The sequence below is a fragment of the Stegodyphus dumicola genome, chromosome 4 (assembly GCF_044657685.1).
Source record: "Stegodyphus dumicola isolate Sdum_Otavi_A_Nest chromosome 4, ASM4465768v1".
NCBI lineage: Eukaryota > Metazoa > Arthropoda > Arachnida > Araneae > Eresidae > Stegodyphus > Stegodyphus dumicola.
Genome location: NC_140771.1, coordinates 242,161,088 through 242,184,076, shown reverse-complemented (window position 1 = coordinate 242,184,076; position 22,989 = coordinate 242,161,088). Strand labels below are relative to the sequence as shown.

Sequence of the window (22,989 nt, the reverse complement as noted above, 5' to 3'; positions counted from 1 at the left end):
GAAAGAGCAGCACACAAAAGCGATATAAGAGTCACAGTAGTGGTGCATGGATCGGCGTACATTAGAAAAAACGTCAAGCATGTCGAGCACATGTCCAGCAGCAACAGACAAGCGTGCAACAAGATCTGCAGATGTGATGGGACTCCTGGGTACATGAGACCTTTAATATGAACCCAAAAGAAGAAATCCAAGCAGGTTTAATCAGGAGAATGCTGTGGTCAGGGAACTGGCCCTCCCTGTCCTATCCAATGCTGGCTGTAGACAGCGTCCAGGTGATCCCTGACGTTCCAGCTGAAGTGAGATGTGTTTTGAGAATCACTGATACACATCAATAACAACTGGAAAAACGAAGTTTGATATCTCCCAGATTATTAATTTTGTAACTATGTTTTGGCAATCGATTTCATCTAAAATCATCAAATATGAAGGATTTTCATCAGATTTAATAATCAGTACTCATTAATAGCCTTATCTCTGATTTTACTGTTGTACATAAACAATAGATAAGTATGTGTGACAATACTGCCATGTTTCCATATTTTAAAAGTATGTAAAAAATAGGATCTGCATCTTCTGACATCATTCTTTTTAAGTAAAGATAAAAACAAAATGGGGGGGGGTGGAATCATTCCTACTTTTAACATTGTAAGATTATTAAATTATGAACAATTTGGAAGAATATAAAAGTGTAATTAATAATATTGAATAATAAAATTTTTATAGTGCATGCCTAATGCAAGATTAAATTATTTAAGCAGCCAACAGAAAGAACAACTGTCGACTTTTTAAGATTTTTAGTTAAGATGTTATGCATATTTAAATCACAGCAAGATTTACCATTTTAAATAAAAATTAGTTTATATATTTTTATGCCCAGAAACTAATAGAAAACTAAATCACAGTAAATTAATAAAAATTGAATATGCATCTTCATCAGTAATCTCTTTTATTTGCATATTTCATCTGAAGTTTATACAGAGCTATTATGCAAAATGATTTCCTTTTATTACAACTTAAATTCCTTTTATACATTTCTTTTTTGGTCACAACAACAACAACAAAAAAAAAAAAAAAATGTTTAAATGATGCTGTCAAGGATTTCTGAGCCAACATATATTTAAATAAGCAAAAATTTTCATTAAAGCCATAAAACTTTAAAAAGTAATTCAAATTTAATTTCTTACTGCAAAACTGCATTTACATTGCAATTTTACAGAAAGAAATATGACAGTTAAAATATTCTTGAATTGCAGTACAGTTTTTCTGATTTCTAATAGAAGTTAAGATAAATGCATGCTTTACAGAAACATGCAAATTCAAATGATCCTTTTGATATTTATTTAATATACTTAAAATGATTTTCATTTTTTAGTTATATTAATTAAAATAACTGTGATTATAAACGACACCAATAAAAAAGTCTGATTTTTTTTCCAGCATTTTCAAATGCAAAAAATGCAGTTTAGAAATTTGCAATGACTTTCAGCTTTCATTACTTGTGGCTTTTACTCCTCAAATTATTCTTTTAACAATCATGTGTAGTATAAAAGTAGTATGTGTAGTATGACACTTAAAGCTACAGGATTCAAAAACATGCCAGAATTAAAAATATGCTTAAACTGAATTAGAACAAAAGCATGCTAATATAAAATTTAAAACTGGACAAAACAGCAACCATAGTTAGGAACAGGATTTGAGTAAAACTCTGATGATTTTGTGAGCAATTATACACAGGTCCCACTTCTTCAGGAGAGGGTTTGTAAAGTTGTAGCAGTGATGTGTGTGTGGGGGGGGGGTTCTGAAGAACCTGTGTCTGTTTGCCCTCCAAATTAATAGTTTAATTCACAATCTAGAGCAAACTAACAACTTTTTTTTTTTGCCTAACTTTAAATGATTACAATTTTAATTATGTTTAGTATGCATATTGGAAGACTTGTACACAATAAATACAGTTTAATAACATATAAAGATTTAATATCTTTTTTCCCAACTGTCAAGCACACTTTATTCAATCAGTTTTACAATTTTTCACCCATTAATACTTCATTTTGAAACTTTTTTAGGAATGGTCTTCTTTCTAAAAGGTACCTTTAATAAAATACAGTTCAAATCCATTATAAAACATAGATACTTGTGTGTGTATATATATATATTAACTAGCTACAACAATCTCATAAATCTGAATACTTACCGGCTCAGAGCTTCCAAGCATACATTTGTTAACCCTTGCTTGCGAGCAATTTTCCCATAATGAATGATTGACTGAGCCGATGCATGCACTCCAAGCATTGCATGATTTGTCTGAGCTTCTACCTGCTGTCCATTCTGACCGGGTTCGTAACTGGATACTATGGTTTTATAATGCTCTTGACGCCAATAAAATATTTCACTCCAATGAGAAAGATCATCACTGACTACAGGCAGACGATTTCGCCAAGTCTTCACAATTGCTTTCATATCATGCAAACTAGCTGCTCTTCCTATATTAGCAGGAAGTAGACCCTGGTGGATTTGAACAGCATCTCCAAGTTCCATTATTTGTTGGGCAGCCTAGACAATAAAAATCAAAGTAATATTTTTTAGCAAATATGCTAAAAGACAATCACTTCTTCTAGATCAAAATATTAATAAAACTATATAGCTATATATAGATAAAAACACATTTTCATTAACTTTTAGAGTGGAGATTTTTATAAGATGAGTAATTTTTTATTTTAATTCAAAAAACTTAAAGAATTTTAAAAGTCTATAAAAAAAGGAAAACATTCCCTGGACTGTAAATGGCTTCATTTAAGCATGTAGCATCAATAATAATACGGCTTATTTCACAGTTTTTAAAGAAAAGATAAATAGTGACTGATGTTAAATATTATACAGATATCTTTAAGTTGTAAATAAAAATTTACGTCAGAAACAAATTCTAAACTAAAATTTAAACTAAAATTTTAAAATAGAAAATAAATAAATAAATAAAACATACTTGTAATATTGGTAAATGAACATGAGATACTATATGAGGCAATCTTCTCCATTCACGAATGCAAAGGTTTGAACACAACTCTACTATTCTATCGACCATATTTAAATGACGTTCTTCTTGATGGCATACACATATATAACCTTTATAAAGATTAATTTTCCAAGTAATGTCTCTTGGACAGTTCTGTTCCACCTTAAAAAAAAGGGGGGTAGGATGAGGAAACAAATCATACAAAACATTTCGGTAAAGCATCATTCAGCTATTTCGAATTTTAAAACATTTAAAAAGCATTTGTGCTTTTAATTCACAAGGAAATAATGAAAAAAAAGTACAACTAATATTTGTGAATGAGATGATGAAATGCAAAGAAATTATCATACACATAAATGCTATAAAGCTATAAGTGCAGTGGTGTCCAATCAGTCGCTCACAATCCTGTCTTTAGGCACTCACCAACCACAATCACAATATGGCCATGAGATAAAAAACTTTAATGTAAAAAAACAACCATAAAAAAGGTAAAATTACATATCATGCACAGAGGCACTGCATTTGTGTGCTATGAAAGTGATAACAATCCTATTTGCATTTTATTACTTTCATTCTGTCCCATTTTTGTGGTTTTATCTGTGCAGTAGATTAGGATTAGAAGGCTTGTTTTTACACAAGCCCTGTTTGTTGCTGGTGCTGCTGCATGTCTGCTCAAATGATGAATCTTCTATTCGGCCATGCAGTTGGTGGGTGCCACTCCTCAGTTCAGTTGAAATAAATTCATAAAAGTTTATAGCAGTGGTTACTAAACTGCATCATTTCTGGCAAGTTTTAAAATACCACATTCATTATTTCATATATTTTGTGGTGTGCTTTTTGACATAAGTGATGTGCAGGACAACTGGAGAAAAAGAAAATTTATGGAAAAAATTAACGGGAGGAAAAGCTGATATTTACAAAAAACTGGTGAAAGGCAGTTTGTTTATTATGCAATGTTTCATTATTAGTGCCAAACCGATCAAATTCCATTCAGGTATACACTGACTACCAATAAGTATTTGGACACCTATGCGAATGACTATATCTGTGGTCCTAAGGTAGGTCACGGATTCCGCCGGTATATATCGTGTAGAAAACAGCATCGGCTTTAGTCGCATGCTAGATGCCTCGCAGTTCAGAGCTCTCTGATTTCGAGAAAGGTATAATTATCGGGTATTACAAATGTGGCCGATCCTTAAGGGACATATCTAGCGATCTGAAGTACCCAAAATCGACAGTGGCCTATGTGATTAAGAAGTGGAAGGTGAGCGGTGATTGTCGGAATGTGCCCCCAAGTCGGCAGACCAACGAAACTGAGAGATAGAGACCGACGAGTGCAGTCCAGAGAAATTCGGAAGAACTGCACCCAACCGATGGCCCTCATCTGCGAGGAGTTCCAACAGGCATCCGGAAGTATTGTTTCAATGAATACCATCCGTAAGGAAGCACATCTGCTTGGTTTTCATGGTCGTGCTGCTGCCCATAAGCCTTTGATCACAAAGTCCAGCCTCGCTGCTCGGTTAATGTGGTGCAAAGCATATCGAAATTGGACCATAGATCAGTAGAAACGGGTTCTGTGGAGTGACGAATCGAGGTTCACCCTTTACCGTTCGGATGGCAGCGTCTGGGTCTGGCGTCTACCTGGAGAACGTCTCCTGCCAGAATGCATTGTGCCAACAGTCAAGTTCGGCGGAGGTGGAATTATGGTATGGGCTGGGACCCTTGGTCCCCATTCATGGTAAGCTCAACTCCGATACCTACTGCACTATTTTGGATGACAATGTGCTTGCTACGTTGTGGCAGTTTTACGGGTTGGACCCCTGTTACTTTCAGGACGACAATGCCAGTTGTCATGTTTCGACGTTAACCAAGGCTTGGTATGGTGCCAGTGGAGTTCATCAAATGGACTGGCCGAAAGTCCAGACCTGAACCCTATCGAGAACCTCTGGGACGAGTTGCATCGCCGAATTCAGGGGTGCACTACCCGTGCAAAATTGGTGAACTTCTATGTCTTCTCCAAGCCGAGTGGAAGAAAATACCACTAGCTGTCATACAAAGACTTGTGGAAAGTATGCCCCGGAGGGTCCACGCTGTAATTACCTCTCGTGAAGGCTCTACCAACTATTGATTTTGAAAAAAGTTAGTTTGTCTTTTCTATCACAGGTGTTCAAATACTTATTGGTAGTCAGTGTACAATCAGGTCTGCTTTTTGAAGACACAGGAGTTCAATCACTGAAATCTACTTGTAAAGCTGAACAAAGCATTCTTTTTTACTCTCACATAAAAAGGCATATTTAGATGGGGTCCCTGTGAGGGAAGATATGCTGCCAATGTTGAGTCTTTATTACATGAATTTAAAAACAAAAATGTAATAATCTCAGCTATAAAAGATGCGCTTTAGTCACAAAACATGGTGGCATAAGGAATGGACAAAATGGCGAACAACATCTACATACAAATGAGATCAGATTTGGAGAAATGTGTGTATTCTCCCCTGCAGCTGAATAAATCCACTGATGTTACTAACTCGCGACAATTTCTGATGTTCACAAGAACGGTGTTTTCTGACTTTTTATAAGCATCATATACATACAATTCAAAAATGTTTTTAACTTATAATGTTTGGAAGCGACAAGTAAACAAATAAAATAAAAACTGTGGAACCCTTGGAAATATTCCATGGAATCCTAGAATCCAATCTTAAAATCACTGATCTACATTATGACTGCTATTTATAAAGTGACTGTTGTTTCACAATGATTTTCTAGCCCCTATATGAAAAAAGACCTTCTTTCAAAATCTTTTCTTAATTTAACTAAACAGAATGTTTAAGAGGGAAAACAATATCCTCTTGTTAACTTATTTCTGTTTATAAAATGAAAATTCCTTCATCAATTTAAATTTAGATAATGCATTCATAATTAAATCACACAACAAACAGTATCTTTATAGCAGCAAATGTGTAAATTTGTGGAAAGAAATCCTGAAATGTTATTCAATAGTGCAAATGTGAGTTATTCAACACACATTTGCACAAGTATTGAGTCTCACCAGATCCAAAGCTTCTTTCATAGCTGTCCAGTTTGGTTGACGCCATGCAAATTCCAAGACAAGGAAAGGATTATATGAATCTGGTGATAAACCTACTTGGAGTAACGCTTCCCAATTATTCAACTCTTTTTGACATCTGAAAGAGAAAAGTTTTTATAGTTCAACTAAAATTAAACTACTTCATGTAACTAATTTTATACGCTTTTAAAAACTATAAAATTTGAAAATTGCTTGTATATGTATGAAATGTATGCTTGAAATGTATAAGGGCGAGTCAAATGAAAGTGAGCCAATGCGAATATATGACAAACAGAGTACTTTATTTAAAGGTAGTCTCCATGAACATTGAGACATTTATCCCACTGACAAATGAGCCGGGTGATCCCCGTCTCATAAAACTCCTTGGGCTGTCGATTCAAAAAGTCTGTAACCGACTCCTTCACGGCGTCGTCCGACACGAATCTGGTACCCTTGAGATGTTTTTTCAGTTTCCCAAAAATGTGAAAGTCACATGGCGACGAATCTAGGCTGTATGGAGGATGTTGCAGCGTGTCTCACTTGAACTTTGCCAGTTGTGTCTTAACCACATCAGCGACGTGGGGATGAGCATTGTCGTGTAGCAAGATCACACCATTCGTCAATCTTCCAGGTCGTTTGTTCTTGATTGCGACACGCAGTCGATCCAGCGTTGCACAATATCGCAAACTATTGATAGTCTCTCCACGTTTAGCAAATTCAATCAGTAATGGCCCCTGACGATCGAAAAAAAAGTCAATAGCACCTTTCCCGAGGAAATGACAGCCTTTGCTTTCTTCGGAGGTGTTGAATTCAACAGTGGCCAATGCGATGCAATGTTCACCGTACACAGCAGTCATACGGCGACTAATTTCATGTTGGGAAACACCTTCACAGCTGTCAAAAACCTGACCACACCACGCTGTTCCTCTTTTGGAGTGTCCATTATGTCACGCTACCGTCTTCAACTCCGTGTAAAAGCGCCTTAAAAAACTTTAACCTCACACTTTCGCGCCACTTTCGTAAATGAAGGCTGTCTCTGTGCTACGCGCATGCGCCGCAGATGATGGACCAAACCATTCTTGCTGAGGAGGGGTTGGCTCACTTTCATTTGACTCGCCCTAATATATAGACTGATGTTCCTTTAACTTGAAAATTTACAAGCTTTTTAATTATTTTTCTGCTTCCTTTATATTATTTAACAATTTCATAGATGAACAGAAAACATTTTTTTTTTTAATATTGAAAGTATTTATATTTAAAATGGTAAGGAGCATAAAGCAGAAATTAATAGAAGCAAAATTCTTCTTACATAACATTTTAGGATGCTAATATATGGTATAAAATATAATTATAGCCCTAAATTAACTAATTACAGTAATATTAATATAAATTACTATATTAATGTGAAAATTTCCACTTCTCTGAGACAGTAGCTAGTCACAAACATGCAGCTTAATATTTAATACCCTGAACTTAATATTTAATACCATGAGGTTTTTACAAATGGGCAACTATATGCACACATATTAATGTCCTGAGCAATAAAATAAATCACAGTGTATACTTAGAAGATTTATTATTAACTTACTTAGAAGATTTATGTTTTGTGCATTTACTTTATTCATTAAATAGCATGTTCTTGGTGCTTATGCCACGTAAAATTTGATTCAACAGCAATATCACAAATTATTTAATAACAGCATATCTTTAGAATTTCCAAGAGACAGTTTTGCATTCTAGAGATAAAAATGTTTTATTCCGTACAGTGTAGTCACAGCTCACTTTGAAATTGTTGAGTTTGTCAATCAAAAATTTTTTAAAGTTTTACAAAATATGAAACAATACTAAAAGAAATTCCAGATTCCATATTTGGGCTTCCAGGTGCCCATATTCCTGAGGAGGACTATGGTATTCAAAATTGGATGGCTCTAGGTACCATTGTTTTCAGAGTCTGGAAAACATACATATATTTATGTGGACTCTTCATTACTTAATTACTTTAAATATAATGCAGGGTGATAACATCTGGTGATTACATCAAATGTCGAATATAATTATGTGAAAAGATATATACTGACTGTAACTGACATTTTATGCAAAATTTGAAATTTGAAATAAATGCCACTGGACTGTCAGCCATTACCTTGGTGGGTGGAGGCTGCTGGTAGTAGATATCTCCACTGAGCTGATTTATTCTGTTTGGCATTTTGCCTAAGGTCGGAAGTCAGCTCAGTGGCCCAAATAAACAAATAAACATCTAGTAGCAACAATATGAAAAGTAATGTAACACATATGTGCTTTGATATAAAATGGCATTTCAAGACTAATATCTCATTCAGAACTAACCTTCCTTTTGGGCTAAAAATTAAAAAAAATTAATTAAAAAAAAACAGAAAGTAAATAACATAAGAAGTAACTTTAATATTGCGACATATTTTATGTCACAGACTTTCACACATTATTTTCTACTTTTCACCCCTCAATTGATCTTGTAGAAAGTTTTTAAGAATAAATGATAATTTTTTAAAAAATTATAAAATCAGAAATATGTCGTGATCAAAGAACATCTTGTGGAAATAATGTTCAGCGAGTTGAAAGCTCTTTAGCTTCGGTGCTACTATTAGCGAGAGTCACCATATTGAATTTAACTTTCTTCACATTATTACGAATTTCATTATGCAGCTTTCATTTTCAAAGTCATCTCAAAGAAATCCTAAATAAAATTTATTTTCATTTCATGCTTTAATATGATTTTGTGATTATGATATGCAAGACATGCAGTTTTTTTTTTAAAATAATAAACAAACAGAAAGAATAAAAGGTTTATAAATTAAAGACAAATTTAAGACAGGGCCCTCAAGATCTTCTACACGTCACAACTAATGACACCTAAAGATATTGATTTATTAGCATGTAAGTAGATCCAAAATTTTTTGCCCTCATATATAAAAAAGTTTGGTAATAAATTCTTCTTGCAGGCAAATAGTGGAAGTATTAAGTGAATAAATTTATAACTTTCATGGAAGAAATCATATACATTCCTCTTTGAATGCTTACAGAATAAAGTGGTATGCTAGTTAGTTCTGAAATGTTTAAAACTGTGTATTACTCTATTATAAATTTTTTTCTAAAGATCTTAATCAGAAAGAAAGAAAACGACGAATCAAACATTATTCATGACAGAATAGGTAAAATACAGCGACATAGCAGGTAAAACAATTTTGCATGGGTTGAGAATGCTCACGAAATAATTTTCTTGAAGGTTACACCATATGAAGCTTTGACATCGGAGAACAGAGCTTGTACGCAAGAGGAAATACTGAGTGACAGGAGATTAAAAGAAAGAGATAGTAAGAAAATCGGATCAATCTAAAAGAATTGTTTTGCAATTCTATATGGACATTGTCTCTGCAAGATGGGTCATGTCAATGCAATTAAAAACAGCAATGTGGATTTAGGGAGCTTGACCACCTCTCTTACAGCTCAGATTTTAGCTTCAAAAGGTTATCCTCCGTTTTCTGAGATGAAATCTGACCTTTTAGAAACAGTTAATGATTATGATGGCATAAAAAATAGCACTTATGGAACATTTTGAGGACAAACTTTCAGATTATTTAATAAGGGTCTTAAAGCTGCTTAATAAACAATAGAGTAAATGCATTCAAGTACAAGATTACACTGAAAAATAAATTATTAAAATTTCCTCTATTTTCACAAACTAAAAGGAAGTACTGTAACAGCGAAAAATTTCGGGTTTCATATTTTTAAAAATCTTTTAATCTTAAATTTTTATGCACCAAAAATGTTGTCTTTCTGCCCACTGGCCAAATTGCTTGTTTTCGTGCAGAAACACAATTGCAAACATTAAGTTTGTGCAGAAGCTGTAACTTGGGGGAGGGGGACTGTTTTTTAACTGCATTTGGTGTTTTAGGTTTTTCTGTATTTTACAATTTTTTATGAAGATTGAATTTTTATATATTTTTGTCATGCTGAAAAACAAGAACTGGATTGAATTAGAAATATATCTCTAATGAAATTTGAAGATATAAGCTTAAATGCAGCTAAAAATGTGTATAATTTAATAGGCTGCACAAGGAAGACATGAGGCGTTTTTAAAAGTAAATCAATCTGAAAATGTTTGGATCTACCTATAAAATCTTTTTCATAATTAAAATAATATTTTTATTCTTTTAAATTTACCTTATCCAGTGCTCCCACCATAAACCTGTTTCAGAGTTTAAGGAATATGGAGTGGGTGCTCCGCTCTCCATGTGTTTAGATACAGCCTTCTGATATGTTTCTAATGCCTGTAAAAAGAAACCTTGCTGCTCTAGTGCTACGCCAACAGCACTATCAGGAAATTTTGCTCTTTTCTGCCACAGACCACCCCACAAATCTTCTTCTTTCAAATTGGCATACATCAGAGCAAGAGCATCTAGTGGGTTGCATACTAATGAACTCTGCGAGCCATCGGCATCAGCTATATCTGACAATGACCGAGATTTTACTTGAACAGAAACACCTTTTTCAAAACAGGTCTGTTCTAACATTAAAGTTGTTCTGTGCCATAAATTATGACACTTGCCAAGATACTAAAGAGAAAAAATATATGAAAAAATTAATTTAATTAAAAGTAGTACTATTTTCAAAATATCAGGGAAAATAATGATTTCATTTAATAAACAAAGAAAGAATACTCTAAACAATATTCATATAACTCATTATATTATTCAAATAAACTTATTATGAAACTGAATACTGATCTCTTCTTCAACTGAAAATAATACATTTCCCTCTTTATACCTCCTAGCAGATCTCAGGATAAAAGAGAATTAGTTCATTCCTTTAACAGAACCCTTGCTGATACAGTCATCATATATAAAAATAAACTTATTTATGAAATTGAATACTGATCTCTTCTTCAACTGAAAATAACACATTTCCCTCTTTATTCCTCCTAGTGGACCTCAGGATAAAAGAGAATTAGTTCATTCCTTTAACTGACCCTTTGCTGATGCAGTCATCATAGTAGTAGTCAACAGAAAGCTTTATGCATTTAAAACAAAAATTCTATTTTGTCATGAAGCACTTTTCTACTGGTATAGGCATTCCAAATTAATTTTAATCACATATATTTGTTTTCTAGCAATTTAAATATTTAAGCATTTTTGTACAGATATTTTTAATTAATTTCCATCCTAAATTTTCTGTTGTAAAGTATATCTTCTTGTACTGTTGTGACATACTGTAACAGTTGCATAAACAAGAAAAGACAGATATTGTTTGCATACTTTTCCAAAGAAAATTTGCTTTTGATGAAAGAACAGCCGTACAAGTTGAGGAGAGGATTTTATTAATATAAAGAACTTGATAATTTACAGGGAATATTTTCTATGTGGTCATTATGAAGATGACATAAATTGCTTAAATTGTCAAAAAGGAAATTTTTAAAATCAAATATTCTGTTAAAAATACATTTATCATGCACAGATTTGGAAGAAAAAATATTAGGAAAGGGGGGACATAACGCAGAGTGTTTTTTGAAAAATTCCTTTTAAGGCTACGAATAAAAATGATGATGATAGCATATAAAATTTTAATTATTTCAAAATACAGTCAAAAGTCGTTAATTCGGACACCCATAATCCGGACCTCAAAGCTAAAATCTTTCTGCGCATGCGCCGCATTGACGCATGCGCATAGGCGTTTTACTCGTGCGCGCAAGACATTTACCACTGCGCATATGCGTCTGCGCAAGTGCAGAATACGTTTTCGCGTGCACGTTTAATATATAACGGACGGTATAAGCTAAAATTATCTAATTATCTATTTCAGTTAATGTTGATGATTGCGTTGTTCTTTAATCTTCGAATTGGATCCGGCTTATTATTTTTTGCAGACTGTAAGAGCAATTTTCTAAAAGTAAGCTTGAACTTTCGATTATGTCAAATAGAATTTCCGATGCTGGAGCTCCCAAAGGATCTAGAAAACGAAAGTATGTTTCGATGTCCATCAAACAAAAAACGAATTGCTACAAAAAATGGATAAAGGCATATTCTTTGTTTATCTAACCGTTCCGAAATCTGTTTAATCAATTTCACGCTGCTCTGCACGGGGGGGGGGGGGGGGGGGGTACGTCGCGGCGCGCAATGAACTGGAAGTTGATTTGTCAACACTATCGTTATCTTCAGGGCAGATGATTTTATTTTATTCGGCTTATAATTCCTTACTAAATGTAGTATTTAATTTCGGTGTACTCCGTCTTTGATATGATTTAAATCAAATTCCTCGTCATTATAAATATCACGAATACAAATCAAATAGTTTTCTGGTTGCAATTTTCTAATTTCGCCTATGCGTAATGTATGCTTTACGCATGCGCGCGTTGAAAGAAATTTTTAATAAAGTAAACAAATAAATATTAAGTTTTTTTTTTTTTTTTTTTTTTTTTGTAAATTTTGATACCCTTTAGATCATAATTGCTCTTTATTTCATAAATTACGATTTCGTATTTTTAATTTTATAATTTCTGCATGCCATCTTATCAGATTTAAACTGATGATCTATAATTCGGAAAAATCAATAATCCGGAACGGCGAAGTCCTGACGAATCCGGATTAAAGACTTTTGACTGTACATGAAAATTTCTGCTAGTTTTTAATGTATCTGATTTCGGTTTGGATGTATATTAGAAGAAAAGGAATCAAGGTACAAAATCAGAGTCATTTTTTAATTAAAATCAAGAAAATACCACTTATTCATGACATTCTGAGGAACTTTGAAATTTCAGGGCTAAACCCGTAATGCTCGGATGCTTAATGAATCTGCTTTTGCAATAGCAGCGTCATCTACAAAGTTAAATTTAATAATAACAGATTCTACATGATATTTCAGAAATTCACAGAATAAAACATGGTTCAAATGAAAATTACTTTTGTTAAGCACTTTTTTTATTTATTACATTTGCATTCTGTGAAGCTAATCTGTAATTCAAATGTCTACTAGTTGAATATTTAAAAAAAAAATTAACATTGTATATAACATCAGAGTAATTAGCTTAAAAAAAAAAAAGATCTTTCATCTTAGTCCCTTTTCTGAAAAATGAAAATATTCTTTTTAGATCATTGATTTTTCAAAGAGGGGAGTACAGGATATTTTAGTTTTGGCAGTAAGGAGACATCATCCCCCCCCCAAAAAAACTTTGGTAACGCATGCTTTAGATCAGGGATGGCCAACATGTGGCACACAAAGGCTTACTGATAAATAATAACATCATCTGTATGAATTCTGTCGTAGATACACACAATAAACACATTAAAATAAACATAATAATTCAGTTTCTAGGCAAGATGCAATTTGATATCCAACTGAAATCCAAATCGAAACTTTTGACCTACACAGTACACTGAAATACACAGTAACAGTGTACTGTACTGAGCACAGTACACTGAAAAACAAATACACAGAAATTTTTTCCAGTGCAAGTGATCCAAATAATATTGAATTTCGGAAATTTGTACCAACAAAGCAATTTTCCAGATTTACAAAATTTGGCTGCCAAGTATTGTTGTGGTAGCTTTGGATGAACATATGTATGTTTGCGAACAAATGTTTTCTGCTATGAACATAATAAAATAAAAATATCATTCAAGGTTAACTGATATGCACCTAAAACACCTAATTTTGTTAGCATCATCAAGAACTAATTCTAATATAGATGACTTAATAAAAAAACTACATACTCAAAAAACACATTAATTAAGTACCGATTGTTTAACAGTTATTTAGAACTAAATGTTTCAAATTATTTATATTTATTTTATACATAACCTAACTGACAGAACATTTAAAAATGTTTATTAACATTAAAACCCTAGTTTGTAAGTTTGTTTTATTTACTGTATTATTTTTTAAATGTGCTCTACTCAGACTTGCCTTTTTCTACCTTTTTATATTTTTCAGTGAGTTGGAAAAGTTGGAAGAGGCACACACAACTCTCCCCCCCCTTAGATAGTGGCACTCTTCACCAAAAAGTTGGCCACCCCTGCTTTAGATATTATAAGTAAAGCTGCCGTGCCAAAATTAAGGCAATCATTCATTTTGCAATTATTTAAATTTTATGTATGTAAGTTTATAAGAGTATAAGCTAGAAAATTATTTAAAAAGTCTCTTATTACATCTAACTGGAAAGGAAACATGACAAATTAGGCAATAAAAGCTACTTTAGATTGGCACATATTTTAGAACTATCAAATTTGAGAGCCATCAAACACAGTTCAATTTTCTTATTTGCAACCTGTACCAATCGGTGTAACTTATACTAATCAAAAGTTGCTTTTACACCTAATTAAAAAAATTGTTATTTATGTTAGAAACATTAGTAAAGTTCCCCCAGTTTCTAGGGAAATAAAGAAAAAACTACAAATAATGTAGTCTTTTCTTTATTTAAATAAATTAGCAGAAAATTTAAAACGAAAATGCCAATTTTGGGGAAAACTTTTGTTTTTAAAAAAGAAAACTGTTTTGGAATTACATTGGATTAAGTAAGCATGTTGCAAGCAATGAGTACTGGAAATCAATGAGTAACTATTGTATTAGAATTAATGAGTAATTATTCAGCTTTTTCAAACATTTGATGTAAAATCCCTATAAATACATTTTCCCAAATTATAGCTATTATCTACACATAGTTCATTTTAATGATGTATAAAATTATAGTATAAATATTAATTTATTTGCTATAAAATGCACTTTTGTGGTATGACTACATCACAGTTTCTATCTTGTATTTGGGGGGGGGGAGCTCTATGAGCTAGGTCTTTCTTTCAAATCATTAAATACCTTAAATAGAGACATAACATACACTTTATTGCTACAATCATTAGAAGAAATAATTTTTCTGCTTTCAAAGACAACGTTATCCTATATTTATTGCTTTCTGCTCTTCATTAAATAGATTAAAATGCATACAGTTTTAATTTAAAAATCATTAGAAAGTAAGATAAATAAATAAATAAAAGCTTTCAGCTAAATAAAAGTTTAAAAAAAATGTTAGTTATAAGAAAGGCAAAGGTAAAAAAATTATAAAAGTTATTTAAAAAAAAAGCTACAAAATATTCTACGTCATTTGTTATGGAAAATCATAGCAATAATAAGAATTTATAAGAAATGCACTTGAATATTAACAGAATTTCAACGAAAAATAAAAATGACAATGATTGCATTCAATTTGCTAAATTTCCCTTTGACAATTAACTTAGAAGTCAATCTCCGTCAGCAACTTAAGGATATTAATTTTAGTCACTTATAATGAAAAATACCTGATTAAATGTTAAAAAATTTTTTTTTAATTATATACAATTTTATACACATTTTATATACAATTATAAATTTTTGATTATTAACGAACTTATAAAAAACAGTGCATGTTAAAAAATTATTATGCTTATATACTTTTAAAATATTAAAATTTCTTCCCTTAGTAATACTATGACATTCCTAATAGTGTTACATGCATATGGGTTTGTAATAGATTAAATGCACAGCGAACCGACGAGAGCTTGTTAAAATTTATTTTATCTAAAGAAACTTTTCACGGTTCGGAATTTTCCACAAAAATACTCATACAGCTCTTCACAGTATCACAGAAGCACAAACAAAAGTTACACTTCAAACTATCAGGAGCTTCAAACACAACTGAATGCAAATTGCATCTCAAAGGCAAAGCTCTCATAGATATCTCAATAGTCTGAAGTTGCTCTGAACTAACAACTACTGAGAAACTGATGCTCTCTCTCGGTCTTTAATAGTTTTCTCCCAGCCATTGAGAAATCTTCAGTACTTTCTGCTTCTCAATTACTGGAAGCCATGTGAGGGCTGGATACAATTAGAGGTAATATAGGAATCAATTACAGTTATTCAATTACAACAGCCTTTACAGTTATACAGGGACTGAACCAAAAAAATTGCCAAGTTTAGCAACATTTGGTAATTTCTTGGCAAAACCATAGCTAGCATGGCAATATCTCATCAAAGAAGCAAGACAGCTGTTTACTCAATGCTAAATAGACTTGCCCTTGTGTTCTTATTTTTCTGGCAGAACATCTTTTCTCTCAAGCTTTTCATGCTACATCATGCAGAAAATACAACAATTTCACTGAAATTATCTATGTACAAAATTCATAAGAATACTTTATGTTTGGTATAAAAAGTCTTCAACTTCTCAGAAATTATGCATTTTCTTGCATACAATAAAATTACTAAAAATATAAAAAATATAAAATTAAAAACTACGATAATGGTTGCAACTGATATATGAGGATTATTTGGTTTGTGGCAAAGCACATGTAGGCTATCTGCCTTAGGAAAGAGGTGTCTTCATTGAGAATGTAAGGAAACTTGCTCATATTTACCCTACACAATGGAACAAATCACAAAAATTCTAATGCAGCCAGATTGTTCACCGAGATTTGAACCCAAGTAAAACTATCAGTGTTCATTCACCTTTCTGCTCAGCTACTCGTGAGCTTGTAGTTAATATATGAGAAAAGTAAAGCTAACATTTAAACATTTGTTTCATTAAAAATCTTGTTCAAGAATATTTCTACCTGAAAAAAGTACAACTTAAACTAACATTATAAATAAGTAAAACAAATTAATATTACCAAAAGAAGATGTGGTTTTACAGGGATTGGGGGTACACAGTAAGATACACCTTCAAAAAATGTAGCCGTAGCACTCGGATGGCAATCTTTTTGGATAACATGGCAACCACTAGATATGAAAGGTACCATATCATTGTTCAAAGCCTAAGTGAGAAAAAATGAAATTCAGTTAATATAGCAGCAATACAAAACATGAAATCCTAATACAATTTTAACATATTTTATAACCAAATCTTATTATTTCATATCAACTTAAATATTACTGAATATATCGAAATCTGCTATTACTAAGATTTATAAAAGTTGTGTATGGATCCATTCTCATCAGGATAACAAACCTAAAAAAAAAAAACTTAAAAATTAAGGCCACTAAAATATAGCATAAAGGCCAGAAAAAAAAAAAAAAAAAAAAAAAAAAAAAAAAAAAAAAATTGGTCAAGAAAAAAATTGTACTTTTGGATAACACAATGAATTTAACTTTTGGGACACAGAAAATAACATTTACTGGTATAGGTAAAAGTGAGCAGGATACTAGAAGTTATCCAATGTTTGTACACAGTTAATCCCACTGCATTAAAGTGTGCATCTACTCGCTAGTTTAGATGGAGAACACCTGATGGGCAGATCCAGGGTTCTCCCACCCCTCTTCCAGTACCAAGAAACCACTCAAGGGAACTTTATAATAATATTTTTTAAAATATTACTGCCTTGATAAGTATGGTGGGTTAGCAATGCTGGTTACCATATCATTGGGCTCGGTTTCGAATCTTGGAGAAGGCATGCATGTTCATAAGTGCAAAGTGTGTGTGCAGCATGGGGCAACTTAAAACATTAGCAAGCCAAAAGTCCTCTTGTCCTTAGGTGGATGAAGGCCATGAGACTCAGGTTTCTGGAGCAAAGCTCTATCCAAGTATAACTCGAGCCTCGTGCCCTCTGGCTACCTAAGTACAACTGGAATTTTGGCTCACCAGTATCTTAAGTAACCTCACGCTGCATGCATACTTAATGCTTACAAACATGCATGCATTCTCCAGGATTCAAAAACAAAATCAAATCATATGAAATGGCAGCCAGCATAACTTACCCATTATGCTGATTATAGCAGTAATAATATTTACAATAAATCTTAACATTATTAAAAAAGAATACACATACATAACATCAATACACAAACACACATAAAAAATTACAATAAAAAATTGCACAACACAAATAAGCGGAACTTTGTACAGCAAAAAATGTTAGAAGTTAACATTAGTAATAAGCTGCATACTGGTATGTTATTTTGGAATTGTAAATAATACTTTAATGCTATTAGAGGAGAATTTAGTGAAAATTCTCTTCTAAATGCCACCGTAATTTGATATTCACAAATGTTAAGATAAATATCTGCTTCTTCATTCAGTTTCACACATTTCCATCATACCTTCACTTTGAAGAAAATCATTTACAAATTGTAAACACTTTCCATGTTCCATTATAAACAGAATCAAAAAAATATACGAAAGTTATAACACTTTCCTTCTTGTATCTTGTATTACCCTTGCCACTTTCTTTAATTTTTTTTTTTTTTCTAACCAAACTTCTAATGTAGTGATCATAAAAAAGAATTGCATATTTTGCAAATGAGTTAAACAATTAGTTACCATGAAATTAAATCAAGGTAAGAGTATAGAAGTTATCAAAGCAACAATAGGTTTAGTTTATATAATGGAAAGAAGTTACCAATTCTACTTACATGAATGCAAAAGCAGACTGACTATCATAATAAACTAACTTTTTATATTTTATTACTTAAATCAGTTATTTTACATTAAGTTTTTAAAATTTCATTTAAAGCATACTATCCAAGATCACACCACCTAATGCTAAATTATTTTTATAGAGTTATAAGAAGTCTTTTACCACACATGTATATTTAAAAATATCTTCAGATTTTTTTTTTTTTTTCTTCTGACATTTATTTAAGATCCATTTTTATCCGAGTATCCCATTTACTGTATGTTTAATAAATTTAAAAAAGCATATCTAATAGCCAAACACTGATTAAATTAATTTTAAAATCATGCTACAGTCAAAAGTTATTAATCCGAACACCCATAATCCGGACCTCAAAGCTACAAACTTTCTGCGCATGCGCCAACACATAATGCATCCACGCATGCGCGTAATACTTTTACACATGCGTATATGCAAGTGTGCTTGCGCATAATACGTTTACGCATGTGCGTTTAATGTATAACGGACAATATAAGCTAAGCTAAAATTATCTAATTATCTATTTCAGTTAATGTTGCAGATTGCGTTGTTCCTTAATCTTCGAATTGGATCCAGCTTATTATTTTTTGCAGACTGTTAGAGCAATTTTATAAAAGTAAGCTTGAACTTTCGATTATGTCAAATAGAATTTCTGATATATATTTATTAATATGTAAAGGATCTACAAAGCTAAAGTATATTTCGAAGTTCATTAAACAAAAAGTGGAATTGCTGCAAAAAAATGGATAAAGGCATATCCTTTGTTTATCTAAACTTTAACGTTTGTTTATCTTTAACGCTGCGGCCGCGGCGCGCAATGAATTGGAAGTTGATCTGTCAGCACTATCCTTATCTTCAGGGCAGATGTTATTTTATTTGGCTTATAATTCCTTACTAAATGTAGTATTTCATCTCTATGTACTCCATCTTTGATATGATTTAAATCAAATTCCTCGTCATTATAATTCGCTTCCGATAGCAAAGAAAGTGATAGAGGTTATTGAAAACAAAAAAATTTCAATTGCCAAATTAGTCGGTAGACACAGCAATTATAGAACTTGAACAGCGGAACTTTGTAACTGAACAAGAAATTATGTCTGTTTTTAGAATTAAAGAGAAAGTATTATCACATAAAACGAAGCAACTTAAACAACATATATTGAAAGAAATGTTTAATAAAGTAAACAAATAAATATTAAGCTTTTTTTTCTTGTAAATTTTGATACCCTTTAGATCATAATTGCTCTTTATTTCATAAATTACGGTTTCATATTTTTAATTTTATAATTTCTGCATGCCATCTTATCAAATTTAAACTGATTATCTATAATCCGGAATCGCCGAAGTCCCGACGAGTCGGATTAACGACTTTTGACTGTATTTTGTTATTTTTCTAATTAGCACACAAATGTTCCTAAAAATAATGAAACTAAACCATCCACTTATGAATTTAAGAGATTAAATTAAAACAACAAAAAATAAGTTGAAAAATACTAACTGCTTGTTGCTTATCATTCAAAATTTTCCACAATCTAGGAAATAGCTGTATCCATAGATGCTGAGCCAAAGATGTATCCATATGGCATAACTGGGCAGTAGCGTTAAGAAAACTTATTGTTTTAACTTCTCGCAATGTCTCATGAAATTTTGCTTGCTTAGTTAAAAAGCTTTGAGCAGTTGATCGGCTGTCTGCCTGATTTTTAAGACTTAGAGAATCCATCATTTTATGACTCTCATCAGAAGCTGACAATTCAATATCAATTTCTTCCTAAAAAAAAAATCCTTTCCTTAAATACATAAATACCCTTCAACATGAATACAAACATATCACTATAAAGTTGCAAAACATTAGATTTAGCAATTAAACATTAGATTAGCAAGATTAAACAAATGCAGGACTCGGCTTAGTGACTATTTGATATGTTTCAACTAAACTCTAAAAAAAATATCTATAAAATAACGTCTCTGTCCTTCAGAAACATATATAAAAGTACACACTAATACGTCAGGATGGAAATTGGGGACTAGATTCAACACTTTTTACCAGGGTTGGAAAATTTCTTCCACAACAGGAAATAACATGGAAAAATGAGAAATATCTGGCCAAAAAAATTGAAGAAACTACGTATCTTAAACTTATTTTTTTAACTTAATTATATATTTTTAACTTAATTATTATATCCATGGCAGTGATGGAAGTTGTGTCTGGATTCATGGTAGTGATTTTTAGACATAATTTAAAAGGTTATATGCACCAGACATATGTTAAATCTTACTAAGTACAAGTTTAAAACAAAAATATAAAACCAAGGGAGGTAATAAAAAGATAAATACTAAGATGAACAAGTAAATAAAATTCAGATGATTTCAGATGTCAAATAAGGAAAAAATCAAAAAACATGATATACATTAAAATGTACATTGTAAAAGTATCAAGGAATATCTTCAAAATTAAATCAAATTAAATAACAAAGACTTGTCTTGTTTGGGTACTGAAATAGATTAGTATTGACCTCTTAGACTTGTCTCTTTCAGGTACTGAAATAAATTAGTACTGACCTCTTAGACTTGTCTCTTTCAGGTACTGAAATAAATTAGTACTGACCTCTTTTCTGATTATTCGATCAAGAGGAAAATCGCAGTTACTGAAATGCTTTGATTGAAGTCTGTTCAGTTTAGGGCACTCAGTTAAAAAGTAAAACAACATTGCAATTCAGACAAACAGTTCACTCTCGTCAGCTCCTTTCCCTTAATGCCTTATATGTCCAGAAAACAGCAGTAAAGAATCACAATATTCATGGATAATTAAGTTTAAATGCAATCTTATGATTTCAATAGTTACAGAATTCCAAATATCAGATAATGCTTCTAGCTTATAATACACTATATGAGTTACAATAAATAATAAGTTTTTCCTGAAACAGTTTTGATATGTGTGAAAGAGCATAGTACACAACAGTTAACTCGGAAGTGAGCACTGAGCAAGCCCCATGCAACAATTTTCTTTTTTTCCTTTTCCTCAAACAGAAGATGTTCCAATATGATAGGCTGCTTTTCAGCTATCAGTATACATGGAATGTAACCACTAGATTTATGTCCGCTGTCTTATGTATAGATGATGTCGTTCATATTGCTTTTATTCAAATGATGGAAAACATATAACAGCCAGAATTGTGCATTTAAAGTGCTTTACTGTTTGGGCATTCATGTCAGCTGAGAGATATTCTTCACAATCAGTGGCCATACTCTTAAAAGGAAAAATGGTACACATGATGGTCGTGCTTCAAACAAGTCATCATACAAATTGGACTTACTAAGATATTTCGATTGTGAAAGTATATGAAAATAATGACAACTGTTCATGCTTTTTTTAAATGGGCAGATGATTCAAAAGAGTCAACATACAAACAGGGAGAAGTTCTAAATGCTCCAGAACATATCCCAAAAAGCCTAGTGGTGAACAAGATCTAGTTTTGATACTACAGAAGATTGTAGTGAACCATAAACTGCTCAGCCATAGTCTGATTTAGAATGCACTAACGTCCTGTAAACACAAAGCACAGTGCAATGATCTGCCCCTCAGGACGTGCTTCATAACACTTTTGACCAGCCAATTGACACAAGCGAGAACAGCTGAGTACTTTCCCAATGCAATATGAAGCAGAGGCCAAAGCAATATGTTGGAGACAGTACCTTGCCTCTCAACTACCAGTACCGTCCTTTCCAGCCTTACAGGTCCCAATGCACGGCAAATGTTTAGATGGTTTTCTCTCAATGAAAAATTAGAAACAAAGGGATGTGACAGCTTCTCATTTTGAGATCCAAAATTTGAAAAGGAAAACCACAAAGGAGGGGGATAAAAATGGAAAAGAACAGATAAGGAGAAAAAAATTACTAGGATTCCAAGATCATGACCCCCTCCCCAAACGTTTCACCAAGAGGATCATCCTTGAAGGTTTAGGGTACCTTAGTATTGTCCCACACATAATTCTTCAGGCTTGCAAGTTTCTTCCATGATGGAGAAAATAAGCTGCGAGAAATTAATTTTTTTACTTATTTCATCTAATCAATTTTGTTTTCATTATATGTATATTTGGCCTTATTTATGTGCTGCGCTGCAATAACTTTCTTTGGCAATTGTCTTTTTTTTTTTTTTAGTCCAAGGGGCTTTGTTCCTGAAGGACTATTGTTTTTGTTTTGCGATTTTGCGTTGAATCACTATAAATGGCCGCTTCACTTTTCAAACTGTTGCCACCAAATCTTAGAGTCCTGCATTATATTTGAAGAAATTAAATAATGAAAAATCTGCATAAATATATGTATATTTCTCCCACTGTGATAAAACAACGGTACCTACAGCCATCGAATTTTGAATGATGTAATCCTACTGCCAATATGGGCATATGGAAGGCCAAATCTGAAATTTTGAACTTGTTTTATTATCAATTTCCTATTTTGTGAAACTTTAACGAATTTTTGAGTAACTAA

The 22,989-nt window shown here is 32.3% G+C and overlaps 1 protein-coding gene across 1 annotated transcript in view; it reads right to left on the bottom strand.

Moving 5' to 3' along the window:
- LOC118193460 (transformation/transcription domain-associated protein-like) overlaps positions 1-22,989 on the bottom strand; it is a 215,737-nt gene that overhangs the window by 48,159 nt on the left and 144,589 nt on the right. Inside the window, 6 exon segments of the mRNA XM_035364554.2 lie at positions 2,192-2,550; positions 2,981-3,172; positions 6,062-6,197; positions 10,280-10,671; positions 16,744-16,887; positions 20,000-20,269. Coding sequence (XP_035220445.2) covers positions 2,192-2,550; positions 2,981-3,172; positions 6,062-6,197; positions 10,280-10,671; positions 16,744-16,887; positions 20,000-20,269 — 1,493 coding nt within the window.